We start from the raw sequence: 24,456 nt of genomic DNA on the forward strand, positions 1-24,456 counted from the left end.
TGTCACGCTGACTCACAGCTAGAGGCGACCGGAGTGGATGAGAAAGCATCAAGCAGCCAAAGGATGACGTAAATGTTAGTTGTGTTGCAGTGTCCACTTGATTCCTATTGCTGGGAAATATCTATTAGATTCGGGTGAAAGTGATAGGATGGTGTTATTCTATATTTAGCAACTGTAAAAATGGAAAGACAGAGAGCAACAGTGCATTACTTCGTCTTTAAGGCTTTAAATCAAAGCCATTTGTTGCTACTTAGGACTATGGATGAATCCAAGCTTTACTGGGAGCTGTGGTTTTTGTATGTTCACAAACTTATCTTTGTCTTACTTTGTTAAAAACAAGAAAGATAAACAGAAGCTTCTGGAACAGAGGCTTTACAGGACTTGATGGAATGATTTATGTATTTCACAACAGCAGCGCAACGACTTCCTGGCGTCTCGATGTCACCTTGATGGTCTTGTTGTTGGCAACCAGCAGACAAGGAGCTAACTGTTTCCCTCTTCTTCCAGCCCTGATGTAAGCTACGCTAATGACATCCTGGCTTCGGCACAAAAGCAAACCCTGTCTCCTACAAAATTACAATCCCATACATCTTGACTCCATACCCAATTATGTTTTGAGGGAATCCTATCATATACCGGGATTTCGGTTGTATTTTTAAACACCTGATTGACCTTGTAAAACTAAACAAAATGTCATGTTCAGGCAAAAAAACTACATTTAGTTAAATATGATGGTTAATATAAGTACATTTGTAATGTTATTGCCTTTTGGTTTCGCATGGGACACAAACAGTTTTCTCCTGGGTGAAAGTCCTGTGTTTGTTTGACCAATCCATCCACACCGACCTTCTCACTAATGAGCATCAGCATAATTATGTGGGATTGACAAATAATAATGCCTTGTGTTACCCGTGATGAAAGTCAATTTACCTGGTAAATACAAAGTTATAATAACCAATCATAATAAACATTTTAGGGCCTCATTTCAAAGGAAAAATGATGGCCTTGATTCTGACATTAAGGCCATAATTTTTCCTTTGAAATGAGGCCATAAAATGCAAAATGTAATAAACAAAAATGATCCATTTAGCTCCTTTCTTCATATATTATTCAACAGTTGAGACATGAATTTAAATATCCTTCTATGTACTCGTATGACAATATTTGATACAGTGCATTATCTCAGTTAAATAACACGACTTTGATACCATCTTGTCTCATATACAGCAAAACATAACTTAGCATGCATGTAATAAGATTTCTTTCAATATTTAAAGGGAAAGCTACATTTATATTTTTGTATAATTAATAAGCAGACCCCATTTGCAGCGGCTGTCCTTCATGTTATTTTTATTTTCATGAAAAGTAATGAGGGTCATGCTCAAAATAGTAAGTAGCACATAAAGGTTAGACTCAGTGATAAAAAGCAGTAGCTATACATTGGGTCATTGGTGCGGACTCTTTTCTACCTGGATGACGGCCTCTATCAAATATTACATCCACACTTTCATTCAGTGCTTGTGCATAGTGCCGGGATGGTGAAAGATGAGTTTGTTTTATTAACTGCCGAGTGCAGGAGTTCACTGTGCACATTATGTGAGAGCTGGTGAAGCAGGTGCATTGAACAACACATTCTACGCTGTTCTTTTATTTATTGGCAACTAGATATACAACGTCCCTCGATCCTCTTCTCAGTCTACCTCCATTTTCTTCCTCATTGTTCAGCCAACATGGCTCCTCTCTGACAGCTGCTTAAGAAGAACACCACCTGCCCCCCCTCTCCCCACCCCCGAATACAAAGAGGCACTACGGTTCATCAAGCAACAGCTCACAAATCCCACTCTCCACTCACACTGGCCCACTTGAGCCTGGATGAGCCCACTGTGCTTGTCCCTGTACTCTGCTTCGCCCTGTGCTGGAGTGGAACAGCCAGTCGCCGCCAATTGAATCCTCTAAGGAACTCAGAGGGTGAGAGGAAGCCTCTTGGCGTCCCGTGGGCATTTTTCAACGCAATTATGTGTACGGTAGAGGCTTCTCTACTCGCACAGATGACAAAGACACTCAACAAACGCTGGCCACGAGCCGCTGACATTGTCCTGATGGATGAAATCAGTGACACAGCGCAGAGAAGTAGTGCCAATAAAGCAAACTATGAACAAAAAAAGTCCAGAGAAGCTGAGTATTCTAAAGATGATTTATTCAGCCTGTTTCGTTCAGATTACCTTTATTTTCTATCTCTTGCTTCATCTCTTGTTGTAGCCCTTGTGGATGCTGCGTACTTCTGCCTCAGGGTAGTTGTTGTTTTAAGGTAGATAGCTCTTTGAGGTGACTGACAAGTGTTGAGCCAGGGATTAGATGGAGAGGAGTACAGCTATATTTACAAATCACCCTCTGCCTAAAGGTGAAGAGTTAGATACAGTAGCTTTAAGGGGTTCGGTCTCCAGGTAAGATTTGAGGCTTATCTTGGCTGCAACAATTTTCTCATGCCATTCAAGCTTAATGCAGTGCCTGACTTGTATTAGGAGAAGAAGAGCCGATCTCTTTCTTGTGGCTCAAGCATTAGTACGAAGTTTGAAGTAAAATTGTATTTTAGATTGACAGCTTTTGTCTTATTTGCAAAGTTTTGTAGAATATAATTGCAAAGACCTACACACTGGACCAATGTACACTTCAACTTTATAATACTTAGATTACATATGTTTATGATTTATTATGTTTGTTGCATTTAATAAATAAAACATTTTGAAACTGCACCTAGTAACTGCACCTGAAATATCTGTGAAGATCCCTCAATGTAGAGGAAAACTGTGTGCACAGCTACGGGGAATATTGTGTGATAATGTGATGGATGTTTACAGCAGACTGTTTTACAATTCAGCCTTGTTTTCTCTTTTAAATTAGTTTGGTCTATTAAATCCAATCAGACTTCTTTTTTGCTAGATTGTTGCAATCAAGTTGATGTGTAATTGTTTATAAAAGTGATGGCCAAAACACAAAAAAAAGAGGGTATAGGGTGTAAAGGGAAAAATAATATGTGTACCTAATTTCATTGCAATCTATCCAACAGCTGTCTAGATATTTCACTAAAAGTCAAAAATGTCAACACACTAGAGAAAAAGACCAAAGAACTAAAGTCAGTATGATTTATCCTCTGGGAACCATGAAAGTCTGTACAAAATTGAAAGGCAATTAATATTCTACGTGAAGAGATATTTAAATATCAAACAAGGAAATAAATCCACTGACCAAATAACGACTGCCATTGTCGTTAGTAGAGCTATGCCACCAAAAAAGAATTGCAAAAGCAAAGCATTAGAGGCCAAGATATCCTGACTTTTAGTCTCTAGTGGGAACTCCAAAACATCTGGATCCTATATGCCCCATAGTGCACCATGACAGCATCTCCAGATCATACATGCGCAGAGAATGTAACAAAGGCGTTATTAATATGTTGCATACAAGCCACAGCGGAGAATGTCCTCACAAAGTAACCTTAAATAACATCATCAGACTTTGAAAGGCTTCCTTCAGAGCCACAGACATTATACAACTGTCCTCACTGCCAGAGTAGTACTTCTTATGATGATTAAACTTTGATGTGTAAAATTAAAAGAGCGTCCCTTTAAGACGGGAATATCTGGACATAGCTGGAGTCTTTTATAACTCTGTTTCAGACTCATATCTTATGTTGTTTCTTTTCTTTAGGATAAAGCAGCGGGCACAAACTGTGTTGTACAGCGGGATCTTGAGTGTACAGTTTAAACAGACCAGCCGGCTCCAGAGCCAGTGACTCCCACAGAGAGCATCAGCACCACAGGAACACATTCCCATCGATCTGTGTGGAGACCTCCATCAAGTTCCCGGCAGGACACTTCAGCAAAGTGAAAATAATCTACTGGCATCAAAGTGCAACTAGGGTGAAAGCTTCGAATCATTTTTCAATAAGCAGCAGTCAGACACTATTAACAACTTTGCTTCGAGAGGAAAGGTGAGTACAAATTCGGGCATTGCAGCGGGCCCGCCGAGCAGCAGGGTGTTGATTTACAGCACAGATTTGATCTCACAAATTGAGGACGGGTAAGTAAAATCTCAAGTGAACAAAACCACTAAACACTTCATTAATCATTGATAGATCGAGCTGGATGCGTCGTCCAGGTAATGTAACAACGGTGTCGAGGGGATAACAACAGAAGAATCTTCACCTATTTTTGTTTTAATCAATGTTCCTTCATTACAAGTACTAAATCAAACTAAAAATAAAAAAGTGCAAAACACCATTTGAAATTCTAGATGCAAATACTGGTGTAAATAAAGCCATTTAATACTGGAACACACTTATACAGTTTATATTCATCTACCACTCAGAGGTATGAATACTAAATAAATTGAAATGAATATTACACTTTATATTTATATAAAGTAAAGTAAAGAGGGCAATGTTCCAACATTACTTTTGCATTACATAATTAATTAGGTGTCCTGCTTACCTACTGATGATTCACAGCTGATTGTAATATCAGTAATAATACTATCTAAACTATTGTGATGATTTCACACCAAATGTCTTTATGTGGTGACGTGGATGGGATCTTGTGAGCAAACATGTAAATTAATTAGAGTTTCCGTGGCCCAATGAGTTCTTTTATTTTATTTTCTTGAACATATATTAGTACTTTGACTGAATTTCATTTGCACATTCATGGTATGGTAACAAAAAGAGTCTACCGAGCCAGCAGTGTGAAGCTGTATACAGCAGAGATTTTAGCAAAATGTTAACATCAGCATGCAAACAAAAAGCAGCAACCTCCGGTTCTGAAAAGTGAAGCCTATGCGGATGTGCCTTAAACACGCATTCTCTCTACTGACCATTAGGGGGCACCGCCTCTGGTTGCAAAGAGAAGTCTGATCGTACAGAAGTTTATGAGAAAATGTCCCCTACTTCTCATTTGACTTGTCCGGTCTAGTAGTTTTCTATGTTTTCTTCTTACCACTTTAACCCTTTCATGGTGTGTTTTCCGTTCGTGAAAGTTAATTGTAACATCTTTGATCGCCTAAAAATGTCCTAGTTCGTGTTCGGAAGAAGAACCATGTTTGTTTGCATACATGCTTTAAAGCGAGACATGTCTCCAAAATAAGACCGAAGATTAAAGAAGCCTAGACTGTAGCCAGACAGGTTGCTGTTTGATTTAAGGAAAGTAAACTGAATGTCTGATTCATTGCAATTCATATGACAATCTGAGTGTTTTCTCTCAATTGTGCTCAATTTGTTTTGCTTAGATGACGGCTAAGGATTGCCTCAAACAAAATAAAATCAGAGAAACAGGAATTTAGGACATTTACCTATCATCCCTATATTCTGAAGATTTCTTCCACCATAAAAAAACACCATAAAAACATGACATAAGCCATTAATCACTGTAAATGCAACTGTTATTAATCTCCATCATGTATAATTAATGAACATATCACCTGGATTTAAAATATGTTCAATCATTTTAATTAACTGCTGCTAGAGAAAAAAAAAAGTCTTGAAAGTCCTGCACCCTTGATGTATTGGAGGTTTACATAATCCATACTAAGTAATGGGAAACCCAAGTTATTACAGCGCATGTGTCATCAAGAAAATTAATATGACTAGGCAGGTTTATTGATCCTCCTCGTGGTACTGCTTTTTGATGTTAGAATGAGAGTACCATCGACAGGTTCTCTTTGAGAATAAAAGCTGCCTGTCAGGAAAAAAGCAACAGGGAAAATGTTCCCCCTATGTAAAGTGACTTTGAACATCCAGCTCTCCAATCAGTCCTCATCAATAAGCAACATATATTCGGCTGTGGCATAGTGGAGAGCAAGGTAGTTCTCCAATCAGAGGGTCGGTGGTTCGATACCCGGCTTCGGCAGTCGATGTGTCCTTGGGCAAGACACTTAACCCCAAGTTGCTCCTGAAGGCTTGCCATCGGTGTGGACTGGATGATGCATGAATGTTAGTTAGAGTCTGATGGTGGCACCTTGCATGGTAGCCTGTCATCAGTGTGTGAATGGGTGAATGATATGTAATATACTACTGATTGTAAGTCGCTAAATGACTGTAATGTAATGTAATGTAATATTCACACATACATGAACACAGGACTATCGGTGTACATGCTTCACATCTGCAGGACCCCGCCTATCAAGATAACAGCGTGTATAACCATCCAAAGGATGACGGCTGAGTGTAAGCAGAGTGCAGCTTTCAGCACTGTGGCCCTGTGTGGAGCACCGGACAGATTACACAGCACGACTATTGTATGCAAATGGTCCCTTGAAAACATTTCAATCCCCCAAACCTTATAGGAACAGTATCATTTCCTTCAGCCAAACATCTTTCTTATGTTGTACATAAACCATATATAAAATATTTCCCTGTGCTTAAAGGAGAACACACACAAAACATGGTGTTTTTAGTATAATAAGATAAGATAAGATAAGATAAGATAATCCTTTATTAGTCCCGCAGCGGGGAAATTTGCAGGCTTACAACAGCGTAGAGTAAAGTGCACACGAGACATAGAAGAAGACAAGATAAAAAAATAAAAAAAATAAAAAATAAAAATAAAATAAAACAAGTATTATAAATAAGCAATAAAAAAAACAGTAGAAAAAACAACAATAACTGAAATATTATATTTACAGACAGAGAGAAAAAAACAACTATTTTAACTATTTTAACTTTTCTAACTATTATTGCACAGTGTAATGTGTAATGTATTGCACAGGTTTTTATTGTCATGTTATTATTGTCATGTGGTCATGTGGTCTGCTGGGAGCAATATGATGTATTATTATAACCAACTGGAAGTCATTTATAGTTAGTTAACATACGATAGCTATCACTTATAAAAAAGCCTTAGATTCTATGATGGTTTCTTTGAATGGGTGGATTCATAATGCACTCTCTTTTAGGGGGCTCGTCCTACTGGCAAATAAACTGTATATAATGTGTGAGTGCAAGTCCAGAAACCTGTAAGTGGCACTTGCTGTGTAGCGTAATGGAAACTGTGACTGGCACAATAGGTCCATGGGCATCTGACTCACATCCACAAAGCGCTTTCATTAAAAAGGACGTGTGATGCATTTATCTGTGAGGGTGAGGGTTGCCACTTGTCAAGCACTGCGACGTAGAAGCGTTTAAATATACTGTTATGTAAATAAAATAATCATGTACTTTTCAAACTATTTCCTCGAGTGAAATTAGAGTAACTTTGACATTTGGATAATGTATCTTGGATGGTATCTAAATAGTTGTCTTGTATTAAGCAGGGGATCTGTTATTCTGAATGGACAGTGTCATGGAGTGATGTATTGCTATGTATTACATTGAAGATGCACTCATGAATATTTCTATTTATACGATGAATGTATCAAATTACTATGTGTAATCTGAAAGGGTTCACTCATAGTGACAAGTCTCCTAATAATCCAACTCTGCAGAGGTGTTTTTTTTGGCATTTAAACTAGCCTTTTTTTTGGTGTTCCAGCCCACAAACCTTCCGCTGTCATCCACCTCCTCTCAAGCAGCAGACAGCTATTTTCAGCAGTGAACAGGTACTGATAAACTGGCTGTATGCTACCTGTGAGTTGGCAACAAGCTGGTAAAAAAAAAAAGAGATTTTAGGAAGCTAAACTGACAAATACTTTACTGAAGCGTTGGTGGAGACCAAAACAGAGCTAAAATTAGGATAATTATTGGAGCTTTGGTACAATTTGAGTTATTGTTCAGTGCATCACTGGACTCAGTCACACCCTAAACTGCCTCTCTACACACATGTTGATGTTTCCAGACATTTGGCAGAGATGACTTTCACCTTTTAAGCTGTTTTTAGTCTCCCGGCAACACAAGGGCCCCAACACTGTGAGAAAGGTACGTATTTATCCGCACTACTGCACACTGCCGTTGCCTTTCTCCCTCCGAGCAGAGTTTGGGTGAGAACACACGGCGCTCATCACATGCTGTCATCACTAAGTGTCACATTGGGTGCAATTAGTCACAGGTATAAATATAGTCAACTTGCGGGGTCAATGTGGATGGAGGGGGAGGTCGTTTACAGCCTCATCATGGCGACCGAGATGGGCCCCTCAAGACAGCTGGTCTGACATGTGCTAACAGTATCACAGCTGGGCTCCAGTTTCCATTTTCTTTTCCTTTTGGAGTAGTTTACGGAGGCATGATGATACTGATGATGAGCATCTGATAACAGATTACCACAAGTTCCCCTAAAACTGAACATTTTACCTTGTTTAGCCTATTATCGGTTAAGTGCAGTCAGATGAGGCCTTAAACTGTGGATTTAAGGTTTTTTTTTTCCCTCCATGGGTAAATATTTATAGTCTTGGCTTCTCAGTTTTAAACTTTGTCGTAATGCAGCTACTACTATTACCGTAAATACTACTGCTGCTATTCCATTTACTATAACATTTTCATGGCACTGGGATTATACTGTCTGTGAGGGCCACACATCCAAAGAAAATACATTTACAAATACAGTTTATTACGGTAAAAACAGGCCGTGCCAGCTGTGTGATTCAGGGAATGTTGAAAGTGAGTCCCATTTGTCTCTTTATTTCTGTACATACCAGGATGATTTATGAGATTCAATTTTCTATGAAATGACTCAACAAAACCCTGAAATATCAGATGGTCAAAAATGTGATTTATTTTCCATTTTGATTTGGTAAAGTTTGTTAACTTTGTGTAAAGACTGGACGATCTAGTTAGAATTGTCCTGATGTTTCCAGTTTTATAACGATATATGTTATATTGGTGATTTGACCTGTAGGTCTAAAAATATTAATGTAAGAACTATTCACATTGGTTTCCTTTATTTTCAGACTTTGTGTTGTTATTATCAGTCTCTACTACTGATAGTACTACTACTACTATACTAAATAAATATAAAATGTAAAACTGCTAATACTGCTACTACTACTAATGCAACTATTTAAACCACTGCTACTATTAATACTACTGCTACTTCTACTACTTCTGCTTCTAGTACTACTTCTGTCACTGCTGATACTACTACTATTAGCCTACTACTTCTACTGCTGCTACTTAAGAACTACTACTACTACTGTTATTTCTACTACTGTTCCTTCTACTGCTGCTGCTGCTGATACAGCTACCACTATTACTTCTGATTATACTGCTAAATATCCCGCTATGGCTACACTTTCTACCACTACTATTATTATTAAGGTTAAAAATACCATAACTACTTCTGCCATTACTTGTAGTACAACTTCTACAAGGGAATTTACAACTGATGATCCCTATGCAACTAATGAGGCTTTTGTTGACTAAACAACTACAACATCCCTGAAGGGATTGATCCACCAATTGATATCAGCCGTTTGATCAATTCTGAAACATAACTTGATAGACTTTCATATAAAATCCATAGTCTTTCACATTATATTATTAACTCTCCCTTAAAATGTTATCACATTCGGACAGTTTTATTTAGTCCGAGAAAAAGTAGATGAGGATGCTATATTTGTTTGAAAATGAATCTTGATTCTGATTTTTAGAGAACAAATAATCAATGTGTCTGGCTTTCTGTGCACTGTGGAGTGCTGTGTTGTTACATTGCTCGGGGGCATTTGGTCTTTCTTGTGATTTATTCTGCTGTAAATGTTCACATCCGGCAGTGAGTGTACAATCGTGTGGCATCACATATCTAAATAGACATCTTTGTATCATATTTTTACTGTCCCACATGACGACACTAAATTTAATTAGTTTCCACAAACAGCTCATAGTTGACAAAGTCCAAATTGTTTTCCTTATCTTTGCAGCAGTTTCATTTTGAACAAAGTCGCTTTCAATTCTTTCACTTTTAGCGGCCAAAGTAATTATTTGAAAATCTATTGACGGAGTGCAGAAGAATCAATCTTGTTTCATTATTTCTAAGAGGAAAACGTCCCTTCAAAGGCATTAACAGGTGAGAGTACAATGTTATGAATCTCATGCTGTCAGCCGAACAGTATATTTGAGTACGCTCTTCCAATCATTGTGTGAGCTCATCAAATCAAAGCAAATAATTTTTAGCTATGGATTTAACCTGCAGGATGAAATGGCTCTGCCTCAGGATGGACAGGCAAATCACAGAAAAAGATATCAAACTGACATCAAGACACTTTCCTGTGATTGTCTTAACTTCATGGTCTGAGGCATCAAGAAAAATTCCATCTGTTCCAAAGCTACAGTAATTTCAGTTAGAGTGCTGAACATATTGTACCGACAAGAACAGGGCCAGAAGACTGCTCGCAGTTTCCTCAAATGTTGGTTGCTTTGACCATTTTGTTCACACTTAGCAGTAAATGAAACTAACTCTCTGAGTTCTATAGAAAGTTACATATCTTTTTAGAGTAAAAGAAGTTCAGACATACTGCTGGCCTTTATTCCAATATGACGTGGTGACCTTTTCATAAAGTAGGCGTTTAACTAAAGCTAGGCAAATATGGTTAAAGGTTAAGCCTGGTAATATTGTCTGTCAATACTTCCCTTCTTCCCCATCCTGTGTTTTGCCCTCAGACCTAAGTCCACCGGTTCCTTCTGAAGACGTAAATCTTTTAAAAACAGGTTATGGATGTATGGTTTCATATTCAAATTAGACTAAATGATTTTCTAAACCAGCTGGGTTCTGTAGTTTTTAGCAAACATCAAACTCCTTGAGAATTTGCAATGCATTTGCAGGGAACTATTTCCAGCTGCGGATTGATACACATTTCTTGCTCTACATTAAATATTTACAGCAGCAGAGAGTAAATGTAGGATTGAGTCACAATAAACTGTTACTGTTATTGTAGCATGAACACCTAGTTTCTGAACGACAATGGAGATGTAAAAAAAAAAAAAAAAAAAAAAGATTCAAATAATTTTTATGTGCACATATACCTGGCCAATAAAGGTAATTGAATGGCACAGAGGAATAAGATGCATCAGGATTTGGAAACACAGACAGTATGTGTGAGCAGGATCAGTTAAATGTTGGTTTATGGTCTTTTCATGGAGCTTGGTGCCAATAAAAAAAAGTATATAATATCACCAGACTTGTCCTTGAAGATAAAATAGGATTACATGAGATTCTCTTGATCCTCACTGGAGGACGTTTTGTCAATATCACAATAGTAACAGTGTTTCTGGAGGCATTAGCTCCGTCCATGGGGACTCTGCTTGGAAACGGAAGGATCGCCTTGAGCAAAGCACCGAACCCCCAGACTGCTCCAGGGGCCGGGTACTATGGCTAACGCTGCACTATGACCCATCCCAAATGCATGTGTGTGTATCGGCATCGAGGAGAGTTATGAATAATGATACATGTATATTGCCCTTTGTGAATAACCTTGATTGGCAGATAAAGAACCCTTTTTCTTCCTAATTCTGATCCATACAATAATACCTCATATGTATGCAAAATGGCATATAAATAAAAAAAACTGACATTCAATTAAATGAACTGTGTTGTGCTATTGTTTTGCATGATCAACAAGTCTGCAAACATGTCCAATAACCCCCCCAGAAACTCCTTTTGTGAGCCTTTTATAAAGAATTTGCCTTAACTAATTAATTTAGACCTAAAATGTTGTAAAATAACAACACTATATGATCATATGATCACGACACTGTTCCACAGAAAGTTCATAAACAATATTATCTCTAATTCATTTTCACAACTTTGTAATTTGGATTTCGCAATCAGAAAAAAAAAAAATGTTTTATCCTTCTAAAGTTGTTTCCCTTTTCTTTGTTGCATTCTACAAATAAATCAATGCAATACCTGTCACACAATAATACCTGTCTCATCCAGCTTCAACGTAAACAACTCTACTTCCCTTATTATTCAAGCGTGGTGTGGATGAAAACCAGGTTCAGTCCTGCACATTTTTGCAGGAGAAGTCTGACTGTCCCCTGAACCTGTCTTACTACTGTTAGGAGTATGGTGATGCATAAAAAAAAACGCCACGTTTGCTACAGAGCAGACACAGTCCCCCTGCAGTAAATGTAACCACTTCACAGAACATGAATATTACAATGGCTCATCGCTGTAGCCTAGAAACAACAGCGGATCCGCCTTCCCTGTTCTGTTCTGTGCAGTCGTCCCTTTTAAGTGTTGCTTGGCAAACTGGAGGACAGTCCTGGTGCATTAGTTTCCCCCAGAGAGAAGTCCTCATCTCGACTAACACTATCTGACTTCAATAATGGAGAAAGCGCTTCTCTGTGACCTCTGTGGGAATGGAAGTTCATTTTGAATGTCCTGCCACCTAATCTAAACTCCTGCTGATTGAAAGGTGGACTGTTAACTTGGTTTTTTTGTTTGTTTTTTAGGTAGTGCACATTTTGAATTAATTCAATTAACTCCAACCTAAATGACCAAAGCTTCATTCAGTGTTGTGTTGATTAAAATTCAGAAAAAAATGTGGCTTTGCTTGTGGAAATGAAACAAAGATAAACTCAGTGTACCCCTCCGCTAGAAATACATCTGTGTGACGCAAATGCTTGGTCGCGTCAAACTGATGTAATACATGTCTCCTTTTAGGGGAGGATCATAAGAAATGAATGCATTCATGAAAGCTGGATTGATTCGTCCTGACAGAGGTATTGTAGTTCTCTTCATCATAGCTCTCCATCTTGATCAAAACACCACATTTAGTGTCACTACAGTGAACCAGGATCAGCTGAAAGGAGCTGTCAGATTCACACTTGAGCTGAACTCTCCTCCGAGTTGAAGAGGAGCTGAAGAGGAGCTGTCCCTTCAGCACCACCTGAAAGCACCACCCGGTCCGGCTCACACAGCCTCGTCATCCTCCCTGCACAAGCTCCATGTGCCCCTCTCTGCACCGGCTCAAAGTCAGACATCACTGCGTCCCTAACACCCTGAACTCCTTAATATTCTCTGTCACACTTTTTTTGGAGCTGCATCTCGGTGACGCACAGTCCAAAGTTGAATGTTTAGATGATATGTGTGTTTAAACAGTCTGCTACGTCATCCTCAAGAGGTGGTTCACAGAAAAGCATTAATCCCAATAACCTCTGTGTGTGTGTGTTTGAGAGATCCATCCAAATCCAACTCCCGAGAGACTATTGCAACATGTTGCTTTTTAAAACTTTATCTCCAGACTGGTGGCTGCAGTGGAGATGTGTGTTGACACCGCTCTCTAGATGAAAATATATATATATATTCCTCATAATAAACCACGTAAACAGTGATACACCGACACATGGGTTTCTGTTTCTGTTTCTGTATACATTTTTCTTTTTATAAAATATTTTATTCATACAATCATTGTTTTTTTTTTTAACTATAGCAACATTACTATTTCATTTTTGAGTGGCAAGATATCAGTCGCACATCACCTCATAAGAACAATAGTATATAAACAAATGCAGAAAAAAAAAAGGTCTTCTGTACTGGTGATGGGTTGCTCAGGTTATACTGGTTTTCTTTTTAGAGGACTGGGACTCACCACAAGAGAGAGAAAAAAACACCCCAAACTTACCTATGGTGGTTATAACCGTGATGGCAAAGTAAAATGACCCTGCGAATTTCCACTGCACCCCGGCTCTGTGCGGCTCTGCCTCCATGATGATGCTCTCCAGTTTGCGGTAATCCTCCTCGCTGATGTTGTATTTCCCCTGGAGACGCTTCTCCTCCGTCTCCAGCTGCTCCTTCTCTCGCATCTCGAAGTCGGACTCCAGGGCGTCAAAGACTGCGGCCCCGACCAGCAGGTAGGTAAACGTGCAAACGATCAGGGACAAGGTCCGCACGTTTTGCCGCTTCATGGCCAACAGGAACCGGCGACCGAGGGGCTCATGTCCCCTCGGAGTCCCCGGGAAGGCGCAGCAGGCGTCGGGGAAGCCGTGCGGACAGCGCCGGGAGGCGGAGGCGCAGAAAGGTGCGCTCCTCCGGTGGCGGTGGTGGTGGTGGTGGTGGTGGTGGGTCGGTGGATGCCGGAGGAGTGGAAAGCCCCCACCTTGTAGTGATCCCGTTGACAGACTCCCAGATCCTGCTCCTGGTTCGCGGAGAGACACAGGAGACTGCTGGATCGCCTGGACCAGGAGCCCTGCAGCCGAAAGACCCTGCGCAAGAGCTGCCCAAAGCAAGTCCTCCCGGTGCGCAGTGCCATCAACAAGCAGCGTCCAATATCGCCTGTTGGTCTCTTTTTTTTTTTTTTTTTTTTTTTTTTTTTTTTTTTTTGTTCCCCCTTCAAGTGAACTATACTGATGTGAATAAATTCGTCCAATCAAATAATCAACCGGGTTACAGATCTCTTTTTTTCCCTTCTTTAACGCTCCACTTTGTCTTTGCTGAGATTTTAAAATGTCCTATAACAAGACATCTTCCCTCATGCCTTTTTTTTCTTTTTTAAGTTTCAGCTCAACACCAACCTGTTCATTGTAACCTCATCAGCATGCGGGCTATTTTTAGCATCCATTCCCCCCCCCCATACACCAAAGAAATCCAGTGTCTGTGAAATCCTTAAATCTTCCTCGCAAACAGCGGACATCCTCATCAGAAATGTGCTGAGTCGTGGATGAGACGAGGAGTAACGTTACAGAGAGTAACGCAGGGGAACATCTAGCCGAGCAATGTCCCTCTCTCCACGTACAGATCAATCATTCCCCTCCTTTTCACTTCATCCCTTCATCAACTCATCACTTGTTAGAGGAATAAAACAAAAAAGAAATATTCCAAAACACGCAACAAATCATCGTCGACAACAGGTTCCATGGCAAAGAAGAGTCCCTCCCCCAGACTGATGTCTTGAATTGTGTTGAAGATAAGAAAGAATTGGAAATACTTTAGAGCTGGAAGAAGCAGGATTCATAAGAGGCTGGAGCGCGCTCCGTGCCCGCAGCGGCACACATGCTCCTCTGCGCACATCCAAACCTCCTCTCCTCACATCCAAACCTCCTCTCCTCACATCCAAACCTCCTCTGTGCACATCCAAACCTCCTCTGTGCACATCCAAACCTCCTCTCCTCACATCCAAACCTCCCTCTCACATCCAAACCTCCCTCCTCTCTGCACATCCAAACCTCCTCTGTGCACATCCAAACCTCCTCTCCTCCTCTCCTCACATCCAAACCTCCTCTCCTCCTCTCCTCACATCCAAACCTCCTCTGAACACATCCAAACCTCCTCACCTCCTCTCCTCACATCCAAACCTCCTCTCCTCACATCCAAACCTCCTCACATCCAAACCTCCTCTCCTCACATCCAAACCTCCTCTCAACACATCCAAACCTCCTCTCCTCACATCCAAACCTCCTCTGCGCACATCCAAACCTCCTCTCCTCCTCTCCTCACATCCAAACCTCCTCTGAACACATCCAAACCTCCTCTCCTCACATCCAAACCTCCTCTGAACACATCCAAACCTCCTCTCCTCACATCCAAACCTCCTCACATCCAAACCTCCTCTCCTCACATCCAAACCTCTCTGAACACATCCAAACCTCCTCTCCTCACATCCAAACCTCCTCCTCCACATCCAAACCCTCCTCCTCACATCCAAACCTCCTCTCCTCACATCCAAACCTCCTCTGAACACATCCAAACCTCCCTCCTCACATCCAAACCTCCTCACATCCAAACCTCCAAACCCTCCTCACATCCAAACCTCCTCACATCTCCTCCTCTCCCCACATCCAAACCTCCTGCTGCTGGCTGAGGAGTTTAATCTGCTTTTGAAATTTAAAAGAAAATTAAAAATGAGAAAGGAAAAAATATATATGTTTGGGTGGTGGGGGGGGGACCTCTGAGTTAACGGTGAGTGTCACGAACTGCTTGCATTTTGAAGGCTCCACATTTGGCTCCAGACTCTGGTCGGTGGGCGTCGCTCCGCCCGTCTCTGGGTTCCTCTTCTCTCTCTCCAACTGTCACCATTCATCCAAATGTCTGGCCCTGGAGTATCTGCTCAGGCTTGGAAAACTGACACACTGTTTCTCCACACACACACACACACACACACACACACACACACACACACACACACACACACACACACACACACACACACACACACACACACACACACACACACACACACACACACACACACACACACACACTGTTTCTCCATAGCGCACGACCTCCCACATTGACCACTCCTCCTCCTCCTCATTATATGGACACAGAGAGTGTTTACTTCGACTCAGATGGTCACATTGGTGCTCAGCTGCACAGGCTGCTGCGCTGTCCGACGTGCTGAAGTCAAAGCTCCTGATGCAGGGCTGCACACAATGCTGTCAGAGTTATGGTACACACACTTTGAAGATACATGCAACAGGGAGGAATGAATATAAACAGCTCACCCTGAAAACAAGGCTGGATTACCACCCAGACCCTGAAGGGGGTCTACAGGCTTCAGGTTCACTTCAATGCAAAAGTGTCTGTACAACCTGAGCTGGAGTAATAAGGGCCTTATGGTCACACCTGATTGTGATCTAGTCCTGAGGCCCCATAAGGACCCCAAAAGCCCTTTTTGAGGCCTTCATTCCCTCCACGTTACACAGTAAACGTACAGCAATGCTGCTCCTGTTGAATAGAATCTTTTTATTGAAATAGTCTAAATTTGAACAAGAGCTGAAATGAAGAGTTTGCATGAGTTTAAATTCCAGTAGCTTCAAAAGGAAGGCAGAAATTAACCTCCCAGCATGCACTGGAGCCAAATACTGATGGAGACTTATTTCATGCATGTTCCTCCTTGTGATTAACACAGCGTTCAATGTTTCCCCGATAACAGGTGCACGACTGGTTGTTAAGATTAAATTGGGTTCGACTGTGAGTGATGTGGATTCATGTTGTGGACTGAAGGGTTGATTGGATATCATTCCAAGACTCTGTGGTATCATTGGTATAATTGATCATTAATAATTAGTGATCTGAAATTACTGTGGCATTTTAATAATAATAATCAGGCAGCAAAACTCCTTATATCATAATAAAAAAATCTATCCTTGAAATGATTCATATGTGAATGAAAAACAAGAGTACTCTTTTTTTTTCTTTCCTTGAGGTCGACATTTGATGCAAATAGATTCTCTACAACTATGAAGATTCTCTTGACTGAGGTTGAGTTTCTTCATAGTTGTAGAGAAAAGCTCTAAGACTCATTCATAATTCACGGATGAAAGGGAGAATTCAATACTCTTTACATAAAGTACCAGTGAACACTTGAAATAACATCAGCTCTGGAACAATACTATACGCCAGTGACCAGTCTCCACAGCCCTTGACCCCTTTGACCAAATGCAAATGCTCTGCTACTTTTCTCACTTCCACTGGTAGATAATTAGAGAATAAATCCATAAAATAATATCCTGGACTAGGCTGAAACTATGTAGCTACTTTTTACCAAGAAAAAGACTGATAGTCCTCCAGTCTGATATTGAGAGGATTGTTGACATTTTATGAGAAAAAAGAAGATAGTGAATCTGTTTGGGTTATTTAAGTGAGGTCTGCTTTTTTTTTTACTGCTTTTTTTTTTCCAGATCAAAAATTTGAATGGAAGGAAACAAAACCTTCCTCCTGAGAGAACTGAGCGATAAGAAAACCATAATGCAAAAGCTTTTACCAACTTGTGAATCACTAATGTGCTGCGTTTTGTTTTATACACACTGATGTCATGTCCGCTTCCGTCAGCTTTAAAAAGGTTCGCCCACAAACGACTTCAGGGATTCCTTGTTTTCCTGTCAGATTCATTTTAGTCTTCAAACGAACTCCTGCAAATCGTCCGTATTCTCCATGAAAACACACAATAAACACACACACACACACAGAAACAAGCCTGATCTCGGTAAGAAGTTGAGTGCGTGCAGCAGTCGAAACGTCAACCGCAGTGTTTCATTATGCAGCAATTTAAGAGTCGAAACAGCTCCACCAATCAACAGCGTCTGGATATGTACTCGCTCTATATTTAGCTCCCCTTTCTCACATCTCAAGTGCCCGCTCAGCCCACCTACAGAACTCCTAATGCATTTCTGGAGAAGCTCAGAGAGATAAGTTTAATAATGGCAACTGCTTGGATTAGTCTCCATGGTAATGACACAGAACTTACAGTACGATCTCTGTGCTCATCACACAGCTCTGCACAGACACAGATACATCTCCTCAGAAGGCTGCATGTCGGCAGAACTTCTCTACGTATGATCTAAAATGACAGCGGAGACATCAGACATGCACAATTAGGAGTGATGAATGAGGGAAGCTGGAGCTTCAGCCCAGCTGGATTAAGTGACTGACAGCCGAGTGCTTCTCTGTTCAAGTCGTGCCAGCACAAACTGAAAATAGGAGCCACAGCCTGGAGATAAATCCTTGTCTTCCAACTCATTTGCACTGCGTGTTGTGTGGCAAGGCATCATACATCATCCACGCATCCATACCAGCATCACTAACACGGTGTCTAAGATGTATGGCTTCACAGCAAACAATAGAAATCAGCAAAGTCAACACATGCAGAATTCAGTAATCGCAACTTGAATGATCCTTTGTGATTTTAAAGGTACAGTCTTGAACATCACAATAAGTGGTAATTGCACACGGGTAGTTTTTGGTTCTAACTTCCCAGAGATCCAAATCGTGTGCAACACTTATGATTTTGGACACACATAATAATAATAATAATAATAATAATAATAATAATAATAATAATAATAATAATAATAATAATAATAATAATAATAATAATAGTTTTGGACACACAGTTCCAAAATCCAGGAATTAGTTAGCATTTTTACACTTCCAGGTTCCTACGTCTTACATTCAACAGGTTTTTTTGAATGAGTTGTTGGTTTAATGCCTGAAATAAGGTCCATGGTAAACTCAAGCTTAAGAGATTTTTACGTTTTGATCTATGATATAAAAATGCGTCAGTCAATAACCCATTTGTGAATTTTGAGGCTTTTTCAGGACTTTAAAAAGGTCGGTAGCTAACAAGTGGCTAAAGGAAACATAAACATCTCGACTAGTCGACCAATCTTCTTCACACGTGTGTGTGTCTAGAGGCAGAATTGAAGCAAGAGGAAAATATTTTTAAAAAAAAGAGATCTAGCTTTTTCTGCACTAGTATGATTGCTGTGACAATTTGAAACAGCCCAACATCATTAACTTATGGAACTTTGCTCATGTGATAACTGAGGATGAGGACCATGAGATGCAACTGAAAGCACGAGAAAAAGCTCATAAATGGAATTGCAAGATTCATTTTAGTAAGTGAGCAAGGTGAAATTTTTTTTTTTAATTTCAAGGGGACTTTAACTGTGAAGAAAATTCTTGCATACTGTAAGCTGCAGTCACGTTTTTTCAGTTCAGGCTAGGTTTATTTGATATTAAGAAGCTCATGTGCCGCAGCAGATAGCGTAGTAATTAAGTCAGAGCGTCACGGTGGATCAGTAAACATGCAGCGGGTGAGGGTAGCTGTGCGTTTCTCTGCCAGTGCTACAGGCGTGACAATGAAAGAGCAGTGCAGGTGTCAAAAAACTCACCTTTCTTCAGCACACACCATAATCCCCCCCAACAACCCCTACATCTCTCCACTCCTGAGATCATTTACACATCAAGGTTGCAGATATATATATGATTGGACGTGACTTTCCACTCAATACCGAAAGGGATTTAATTGAACTCTGGCTCCTTGCAGATTAATTTGCATGAACGTTTTCATGCAGAGTGACACACGGTAATGTCTTTCTGCTGCGATCCGTGGAGATCGCCTCGCCACTAAATGAAAGGCTCGTTTGCTCTCAAACAACTCGTTTTTCCCCACTGTTGTAACTACCCTAATATCAGGTGGGGAGGAAATGCATCAGCACAGATTGATGGATGATTGTTAGGCTGATTGCGATCAGAATTACAGGTTTGCTGCAAGGTAATGAAGGTTGGTGGCTAATAATGTGCTGGTGATTTTCTGATAAGAAACCTCATTTAAACTTGAGACAAGATGCTCAGTCTCTTGTAGATGTCCTCCGTTCTCGGGAGGTCAGCTCTTTATACGACGCTGTTTTTCTACTCATGAACGTCTTACATAAAAACTTTATGCACAAGATTAAAGCTGCTCTAAAGGTAAAATAGGTTTTATAAAAAGTTCTCAAAAGTTAAGTTTACAATACTGAGATACAAGTCTTGCATTCTAAATTTCAGTTGAAGGAGGATTTCACTGGTTTACATTCTTCTGTGGAGAAGAAATGATCCCCTGCTGATGTCATCAGGGTTATCTGGCTCCATTTTTGGCAAATACTGAAAGCCAGCATTGAGCATGGAATTTAAAAGACAAGAGCATTTAACAATGCAAGCATTAAAGGAACTGGATAGCTGACTCTAAAATGGTGCCATGCATCCATGTCATTACCATGCAGAGAAGGTCAGTTGCACTATAGGAAATGTAGGGACCGGCATTTCACCCCCAGGGCGTTGGCATTTGGAGAGTGGCCATTGGCGTCTTGATTCCAACGCACAAGTTACCCTTCAGTGTTTGTACGAGGGCTTTGAACTCACTCCAATGTAAACACATCCGTGTCATAATCAGACACGGAACAACAGATGTTGTATTTAACCACGAGAAAGTCCTTAAAGGGCAGGGGGGTGAAATGGGTTATCAGGAAATACAAACGCAGGACTTTCACCCAGAGTACGGCCGTTCGTGTCCGTTGAGAGTGATTATTACGTTATGTTAACTTCCTGCTTCAAGATACGACACAAAAGGCTTCCCGACAGCATCATTAAAGCTTCTTCCTAAGCAGCAAAATATGACGAGAAGGGATGAGATCATGTTGAGCACTTTGGCAGCTTATCTGGCTATAAAATAAATATCATTGTTTATAATTAGCCATTAGCAAACTGTCTGTGAGTGTTTATTTGTAGCTGTCTCAGTTATTGTGTTTTGTGTCACTGAGTTTACTTTGTATGGAAGTTGTTCTGTTTTGTTGCCTTTCACTTTGCTGTACTATTTAGGGTCCCATTCACATTTTTTGGGGGGCTTTTCTCATTTTTTGGGGAATTGGGGGAGGACAAAACCCACCATTTTTTAAATCTCAAACTTGCGTCTTCAGTCACACCTATTTAGTTCCAAATATTGAACGTAAACTCATAATCTGCAAAATAAATAATGACTCAAGCCATCAAATAATCTAGTTGAGCAAAAGTAGTTTGAGGGAAATAGTCAAGTACAGTAATCTTTATCAACCGGTGAGTCTATGATTCTCTAAGCAAGGAAAAACGTCAAATGTTGAGTTCTTACCTGCTGCTGTATATGGTTTAGTTTCTTATACTTCCAGCTGTCCATGCCAGACCCCAGGATTTAATTATGTGTACAAGGTGAATCTATGCTTCGATGAGTGAGAAAAGCACTCTCTTAATTGCTGCCCTGCTTTGTAATTTAGGCTTATGAACTCGAGTTACCTTTACCGAAGAAGACAGTTATAAGGGTCAGTAAACAATATGCCGAGGATAGAACTTGCATACGTCTAGCGAGTTCATGCAGACTGCACTGTGCTCACATCAACACAAACCAGTTCTATCGCTGCGCTCAGAGCTGCCTTTAATTTATAACTTTTCAAAGCCAGCTCACACACACACACATTCACACTCTATTCTTAATCAAATAAATACATAGATAAACAAATTAATAAGCGTGGAGGTCATGACTTTGGAATTGTTTACGTTGTATGCATAACCAATCACTCTGTGGATTCTATGATGTATTATTCACATATGTAAACTAATGACGAGTGGAAACGCTGTTATATCACTGAACTGCTTATGAGAAATACATATTCGTCATTTATCATGTTTTTAGAAGGATGCGATGCCTCTCAAATCAGAAATTCAGTTATTTTTGTAGCATACAGAGTAACATTGAATTCACATTAATATAAAATCATTCCTGGTGTAAGGTTTGTGGTCCTCCCGCACCTCCCCCCCCCCAAGACATTTTATCCCTGACAAGGCTAATATTCCCCCAGCATCTCCTCATCACCCAGGTCACATCTGGTCCACCAGTGAGGGGGTGGAGGAAGGGCCTGCAGTGACAGTTTACAACACTCCTACTGTATGAGCTACTGCTGGAGCCTGTGGTAACCTAACGTTGGAGACGTTGGAGAAGCAAGATTGTTACTGACTGATTCAGGTTCCCAGGTGGATAATGAGTGACACTTTTCCCATCAGTACATTAGTAGAGGTGTGGGTTTACTGGTTAACTCCCAGTGTATAAGACAGCACAGTATAATAATGGACTACGGTGAGTATTTGAATTTGTACTGATGTTTGAGCAAAACGATACGTGTTGGTGGTGAACGGTGAGGTTTCTCTGGAACACAGCGAGTTGCTCGGTCACCCTAAATAAATGTTACAAATGATTATTAGTCGGCAATGTTTTCCCCGATAATCACTGTTTATGGATTTTGGTGTATGTGAATGTCAGACTTGAGCTTCCCAAAATGTGATAAAGGTCATTTCAACAGGCAGAAAAAGGAAGATGGACACAGTGCTGTAATAGTTGGGACGGACAAATAAGAAGAGTTGGAATAAGGACAAAATAAACACATGTTGCTTCTTTTAACGTTTATTTACAACAATTATATGTCTCACATAATGAAAGGCTAATCTAAGACAGTCAGGTTCATCAGTGATTCAGTGTGGTGGCACAAATAAATATATCTTATGTGTGCATCACTAGCTATAGATTCTGGCTGATCACATTTCCAGTGTTGGTTTGTAGCTCGTCTTCTTCAATCGGGACTTTGTGGTTTTCTGCACACTAACATCTCTTAGTCTTCAGTAGATATTTTGTAATTCAAATTACAAGGTAACAAAATACTCTCCTGAATAAATGGCATTGTGATTCAAAAATCGAACTGCAGAATATGTTAAAGAGTGTGACGATGATATCAATCAAGTTGGTGCTAGAAGCTTGGTAACATACTGACTACTTGCATTTCATTCCCTGGCTACCATTCGTTGCGACTAGTCTAGCTAGCTAGCGTTTAGCTAACTAGCAGTTAGCAAGCTAGCTAGCTAAACCAGTGCAAAACCGTAAAAACACATTAATTCAAGTAAGCGCGATTGTTGCATCTGTCCTGTCTCACATTGACCTTTCAAACCGAACTGCTACTCTTGTGTGGAGAACACGGACCGTCACATGGTGCAACACAACTAGTTGCACCATGTTCATTTTTTTTTTTTGCATTTCGGACTTTCCGTCTGCAAAATGTTTAATGCTACTCTGGCAAAGGCATGACCCCGCCTACTCTGCCTCTGATTGGCTAGTACCCTTCGTTGGTTGAATTGGTAGCTTTAAGCATGAGAAGAGAGCTTGGTTAGGGTAAAAGGGTAAGCCAATCAAATGCAGAGTAGGCTGGATCATGCTTTTGCCATTGTAGGAAAAGAAATATTCAAAGTTCAGTGTTTTCAATGCCGTTTGCTATTTGTCAGTAGTGAGAATTCATCTGTCAAACTCAACGCAAAAGGCAAATTAACTTCCTCTCCACAAGTGAGTCAACTGATTGCATTGATTCCACTGAAAGGAAATGATTAAGGTCCGAGCCTTTAAGAAGTATCCATTAAGAAAAATAAAGCGTCTGGTTTCTAATCACCCCAAACAGCCAACTGTACAGATGTTAGCTGTATCATTAGCTAGATAGCAACATATGCACCGGCCGTGTGCAGGGGTGTGTCCGTGTGACTTTGTACACTTGCCCTAGACTGTACACATGCCTTAACCTTTAACAAAATGATATTTACATGTGATTCAATTTGCAAGAATATTGTATTTACAGAGAACAAAATCAACAGAACTCCCCACCCCCATACTTCTCAGAGCTAAAATGAGCCCTTTAGGCCCCGGCCTGCAGCTGAGCGTCCAGGGCTCGGATGTGGACACTGGGCAGAGTGAACCAGGCTAAAGGAAGCTCTCGTCCAGCACTGTCGTCCTGGAACTTTATATTAAGGTAGAAATCTCCAGTGTAGAGGAAGAGCAGGGCCCCGACACAGACAGAGACTTCTTTGGGTTTAACCTGGTGACGGCAAAGACAGACAGCAGTAAGAATCACTAGAAGTCACCTTTCAGTAGTTCCGTAAAGAACCCGGCTCACTGTCAGCCAGTGAAGCCAGCAGGGGAGAAGGTTTGAAGCCCACTGTGGCTTTGATAAAAAAAAAGTACAGAAAAGTGCAGTGTTTCCCCCTTCGTTTGAGAACAACTCCCAAAATGAAGCTGTTTTGGACATTCAGGAATAGAATTTGTGCTTTCATCTGCTTTTTAAGGCTGTAAGCTTTTTGTTTTGGCATCAGCCATGCCGCTTTTAATCGCTTCCAGCTTGTTCAACATCAGGAGTAAGAAGGTGTTACAGAGAAAGGCTCCCTTCCAGGATCCCCTCTCTGATTAGGGCCTTTTTATTTAAAGATTGCAGCCATGACCTTT

The 24,456-nt window shown here is 40.5% G+C and overlaps 2 protein-coding genes across 4 annotated transcripts in view; both read right to left on the reverse strand.

The window, feature by feature from the left end:
* LOC129097617 (potassium channel subfamily K member 9-like) overlaps nt 1-14,166 on the reverse strand; it is a 34,768-nt gene extending 20,602 nt beyond the window's left edge. Inside the window, 2 exon segments of the mRNA XM_054606518.1 lie at nt 13,540-13,957; nt 13,960-14,166. Coding sequence (XP_054462493.1) covers nt 13,540-13,957; nt 13,960-14,166 — 625 coding nt within the window.
* An 8,428-nt stretch (nt 14,167-22,594) lies between these two features.
* Nucleotides 22,595-24,456, reverse strand: part of trappc9 (trafficking protein particle complex subunit 9) — a 179,408-nt gene continuing 177,546 nt past the window's right edge. For all 3 annotated transcript variants that reach the window (XM_054605757.1, XM_054605758.1, XM_054605756.1), the window contains one exon: nt 22,595-24,052. In XM_054605757.1, coding sequence (XP_054461732.1) covers nt 23,873-24,052 — 180 coding nt within the window. In that variant the 3' untranslated portion in view covers nt 22,595-23,872. The remainder of the gene's footprint in view (nt 24,053-24,456) is intronic.

The sequence above is a fragment of the Anoplopoma fimbria genome, chromosome 10 (genome assembly GCF_027596085.1).
Source record: "Anoplopoma fimbria isolate UVic2021 breed Golden Eagle Sablefish chromosome 10, Afim_UVic_2022, whole genome shotgun sequence".
In the NCBI taxonomy this organism is placed as follows: Eukaryota; Metazoa; Chordata; class Actinopteri; order Perciformes; family Anoplopomatidae; genus Anoplopoma; species Anoplopoma fimbria.